This window comes from Myotis lucifugus, unplaced genomic scaffold (genome assembly GCF_000147115.1).
Source record: "Myotis lucifugus unplaced genomic scaffold, Myoluc2.0 scaffold_261, whole genome shotgun sequence".
NCBI classification, from domain to species: domain Eukaryota; kingdom Metazoa; phylum Chordata; class Mammalia; order Chiroptera; family Vespertilionidae; genus Myotis; species Myotis lucifugus.
This window is the reverse complement of record NW_005871309.1, coordinates 1,032,087-1,037,196: the sequence shown is the minus strand read 5'-3', so window position 1 is coordinate 1,037,196 and position 5,110 is coordinate 1,032,087. Positions and strand designations below refer to the sequence as shown.

At 45.2% G+C, this 5,110-nt stretch overlaps 1 protein-coding gene across 1 annotated transcript; it reads right to left on the bottom strand.

Annotated features, from left to right (window-relative positions):
* Positions 1–1,053: 1,053 nt before the first annotated feature.
* ATXN7L3B (ataxin 7 like 3B) lies at positions 1,054–4,728 on the bottom strand. The gene has a single exon (XM_006099157.3). The coding sequence runs from the start codon at positions 4,376–4,378 to the stop codon at positions 4,085–4,087; it is 294 nt and encodes a 97-aa protein (XP_006099219.1). The 5' UTR covers positions 4,379–4,728; the 3' UTR covers positions 1,054–4,084.
* Between the last annotated feature and the right edge of the window lie 382 nt (positions 4,729–5,110).

Genomic DNA, 5,110 nt, shown 5'->3' with positions numbered 1-5,110 from the left:
CTTGAGAATAAGTAATTTTCTGTCTTTATCTTGTTAACATTAAGTAACCATTTATTAGGTTCCTGATCTCATGCTATGTGCTATTGCTAAAATGCAGTAGGGAGTGAAACATAGGAAATTAAAAGGTATATAATACTGTTTTTTTCTTTTTAAGAAAAAAAAGTTAGAAAACATGAAAAGGAATAATTTTAGATGTCTTACCGTGAATTTAGGAAGGCACTGAGGTCTTGTAAATATCTCATTTCAAAAAGCTAACTAGGTTAGTATTAAATATATTAATTCCGATCTAAACATACAAAATAAGATCCAAAAGTATTTGCTGTGGCTGCATTTGAATGTTGTGACTCAAAACCATGTCCAGAAGGCTCCCTATTTTGAGACAATTTTCCCTCTAAATTTCTATAATAACTTTTACTTATCTAACAACGTTATTTCCAATTTTGGACTGTTTCTTTAATGAACTACAACATTTAGCAACCAAGTGATTTTTATCAGTACTAAGAATTAATTAATATGCACAACTTGTGTGGAAGTACTCCAACTCTGGATTAGGAAATGGAATAAAAAATTCAAAATTATTCTGAAAACAAAGTGAAAAACATAAAAAGTTGGGGTAAAATTTTAAGTATTTGGAAAAAATTACCTTTACAAAGGTAGGCTCATGTTTTCCTATGAATCACTTGCCTTTGTAGAGCAGGACATTAGCTTGAAGTGGTGGTGAAATGTATGTATTTAAGATACCTTGAGTTTCATTTAAATTGAATCATCTTTCACATTGGACTTTTGGTGACAGGTTGGACTATATTAATTTTACCACACTCTTACCTCATATAAAAAAGGGCAGATTCTATAAAGTCTGTTTCTTTCACGGGATGTTGCAGAAAGTAAATTTGCAGAACTAGATGGAAAAACAAAGTTAGTGTTCCTCTATCTATTCTGATAAAACTCCCAATCAGGAAAAAGTGATTAAGGTTCAACAGCAATTAAACATTTATTTTACTATCAATACCTGAAAAACATGTAGTTGTAAAGGATTAACATACAAAGGCCAAATAAAGTCATTTTTTAAAATTTTATTATTACTATTTACCAATGGGGAGATGCAATTTATTTACACCAGCAGCCATAGGGGCAAGGGGAATACACAGCAATCTATGTAGGATAAACTACTTTGCAAAAATAAGAATCTCCAAAACAAAGGACAGAGGTGAATTTCACTACACTTCCCCAATGATCCCAGCATGCGATAATGCCAGGTAATGGCCCCTGGGCATGCAGTGATAGGAAATAATGTATGGAAGAATAAGCCACAAACCACAGAACTTTTGTAAAGAACCCCTTCCCCCCATACACACACACACACACACACACACACACACACACACACAGACACATAATAGAATTACAGGGTGATCAATACATTTAATTGAAGAGGAAAGGATAAGAATTTTGCTGTTAGAGGGAAGATAGGTAAGGAAAGGGAGAGTTCCTAATCACTGTCAACTATATGGTAGGACGCATTACCTCCACCAAATGAAAGGAGTTAAGTTTGTTCTAGCCCACTTCATACCCATCCAGGGCCGGGGCGACTGCCCTGATAGTGGGGCAAAAAACAAAACCAAGTGAGAGATAATATGAACTTCCCACTTCATCCTCTAACCAGGAGAAAAGGCCAGTAAGAAAATGGTAATGTCACCATCTGAGCTCCCTCTCTGATGGAAGAGTGGACAATGGCATTACCATCAGCCTGTTTCCCAGACATTATCTGGAAGTAGGCCAGAGTCTCACTTAAACCCTCCTTTACTTCTATATCTCCTTAGAAGATGTCTATAAAAGGTCAAGGGCAGATTACTCAAAATTATTTTAGCTCTTGCCAAAGTTTGACTTTTTAAAAAGTAATCATAATTCTTGGATTAAAGACCAATCTGTAACTAGGCCCCTACCCTGACCAGGACAACTCTAGGGGGAGAATGCATTAATCCCCAATCTTGAGCCCCTATTACTATTGTTTCCTAAATCTTCTAGAGCATGTAACCCAAATCAGTCCACACAGTCCAAATAATTCCTTCTAGAATAAGAAAGGATACATGCATAGCCAGGGTTAGAGAAAATGGATCAGGACCCACTCCATCCATGTGTTTGTCTCTAGCCTTTACTGTTCTTCTGCTTATCCAAGTGGAAGTGGGAAGCTATAACTCCTCATGAAATAAGACACAACAGGAAGGCATATTAGCAAGGCAGTCCTAGAGGAGAAAGACTTGGGGATCACATTGCCTTTCATATACAAACAATTACGTTTTTTTCCCCCACCCTAATCCCAACAGAGGGAGCCATAGATTCTTCTGAGTCTCCCACAAAAACAAGGGGAAAAACTTAAAAGAAGCCAAGGAAAATGAAACTGGTTAGGCTTCAGAAGCAGGAGCATCAAGGAATGAATTGAAACTGGTCATTGTAAAATCAAGGTGGCAGGCAGCACCTGGAATCATGAGCTGCACCAGATAGGCAGTGGAGCAGGGAAAAGGAGGAAGATGGGGCCAAGCCGGACAGATGAGGCTGGGCCCCTTACTGGGGCACAGAATGAGGTAAGAAAACATTTCAAATAAAGCAGCACCTGCTCACCTTGGGGCTCCCTCCCCTCTACACTTCGTAACCCTCAATCAGGGAATAAAGTGGAGGGTAGTTTTGATATGTGGCTCACACTTTCCATCTTCCCCTTTCCCTTTCCCTGAAGCCAAGGAATTTCTGGGGGCCCTTCCCTGACTTTCAACAACAAAAAACAGCTCCTGTATTCAAGGTCCAAAGAAGACCAACTGAAAAGGGCTGCCCTTTGTCAGGGGCAGAGAAGGTGGTGACAGTCTAGAGGTACCACAGCAGAGCTCTGTAACTGCACACCCCAAGGAACAGGGGCATTCAATTCGATACTGCACAGGCAGATGGGAGAAAACCCAGTCCTGCTCCTTGGCTCCGAACACTAACCCATTCACATTATTGAGGGCTGCTGGAAGAGGTCCACTCTGGGCTCAGCTTTCAAAGCACAGCCTCCTGCGCAGCCATGATGCTCCTCTATAGTTTAGGCCTGCCCCTCGGGTAGAAGGCAGGTAGTGACCTAGCACAGTGACCAAGTCAGACCCATGGACTGGCTATGTAACCATAACTCGAGAGTAAGAAAATGACCGCCCCACCAAACTGTTGTCCACAGAATAATATATCCAGATATGAATCTTGCTGTTTGAGAGATCGTGCATAGTTGCAGAGGCCCCTGCTACCTCCCCAAGGGACCATAACCAAGTCCTCAACCTGCCTGAATAACCAAGTAGTCCATCTGCTAAGCCTGTGCCACCACACGGGATGCCGCAAAGAGGGCTCTCTTCCACAAAAGGCTAGCCCTTGTCCCCAAGTCCGCTGAAGTCACTGTAAATGCTGGACCTTCGGGAAATTGGTGACTTGACCTTTTCTTCTTGTTGGAGCCAAGACCACAGAGTTTCCCCTACCAGATTCAGCTGGAAATTCTTTTTCTCGGTTTCCCCAAATTGGAATTGTTAATATCCAGATCTCACACTTGACTTTCATTTTGTCTTGAAGAAGCCCAAAACAGAGGCTCAGAGATCAGAGGAGCAGTCCACTGAGGCCCAACGAGAAAGGCCTGGCCATCAGTTATGTCCAAAGTGTCCGTTACTGAAGAAGCCCTTGACAGCGGGCAAACCGGGAGGATGAGGAACCAAAGGACCTTGTATGCTGGGCACACAGCGGCTCACCTGTGCGCCAGGGGGCAGTCCAGGAATCCTGTGCACTTCCGGGTGTGTTTGGAGATGAACCTCGCATTGCACGTTGCAAGATGCACAGCTCCTCCTGCCCAGGGTTTCAAAAACTGATCCCAGGTCAATCAATATACTTGGAAAAGAATCCGAATTTTTAAATTCTCCACTTTGGGGTTTTAAAGGCTAGAATCTTCCATGGGAATTGGGACTTTTGTCTGATTATTATTTTCTTCCCCCCGCCCCCTACTTAGCTACCTAACTTCTCCAGACCACAGGACCGGTCTATGTTACTGTCCTGGTCACACTCAGGCGCGCTCACATCGCAGCTACTGGAATTCCGGAGGCGAGCGCTGCAGCTGCGGTTCGGGCCCGTTCCCAGGCTCCCCGGGAAGGGAGCAGCGCGGGAGGCGGCACGCTCCTTTATCCTCCACGGGCTGAAGGCAAAAATCCTTCACGCTCCCCGTGTCCGCGAACTCCAGGTAGAAGTAGCCGCACTTGACTGCCCGGTGCACCTCAAAGCAGAAGCCCAAACAAGAATCCTCTATCAGGTCTACGTATATCTCCTGAGCGATGGCCTCCAGCTTGTTAGTATCCAGGTTGGCCAACGAAATCTCCTCCATTTTAACCTGTCAACGACCGTGGAGAGGGCGCTCGGAGCGGTACTCACAGCAGCTCGGGCGGCGGCAGCGCGTCGGGCTCCGCGGGCCGCGCCTAGGCCTAGAGGCCTCTCGGGGCCGATCTGCAGGCGGCGAGGCGGGCTGTCCGCGGCCGCAGGCAGGGAACCAGCAGCCGGCGAGCCCGCGGTCGGCGGCCACCGCCCCGGAACCCCAAGTCTTTCGTGTCTCCGGGCGTCCCCCGCGGCCTGGGGCTTTGAGCTCCAGCCGACCCAAGACTCACCCGCCAAAACCGTCTCCCAGCGCTTCCCCCAGCCGCCTGGGCCTCTTCCGCTCCTGGCTCCGTGTTTAGCCCCGCCTCCCAGCTTCCGCTCTAAGTGCGCCTGCGCACCGGCTCCGGGCAGACTCGCGGTGCGTCTGCGCAGCTGCCTTGGAAGCCTTGGCGTTTAGGAAGAGGGTGGGACCGACTGAAATGCAAATGTTAAGTCTAATCGTAAAAAGATGACAGGGATGCTGTTTTTGTTATTTAGTTGTGGATTTAAACAGTCGCTAATAACTCAGCGCCCATGCTTAGTTGATTTCCTTATGAAAAAGGAAATAAAATAATTATGTGTATATTTGTGGTGTGATCCGAAATAGTTTTAGGAGCAGTTCTCCAGTAAGTTTGAAAATTTAACTTGTTAAATTAACTTGTAATCATGTACGATACTGCGCAGTTGTCATTTAAATCCACTAGAT

Bases quoted from the DNA above. Each gene is read 5' to 3' on its own strand.
- ATXN7L3B (XM_006099157.3), bottom strand. From the start codon at position 4,378: ATGGAGGAGATTTCGTTGGCCAACCTGGATACTAACAAGCTGGAGGCC.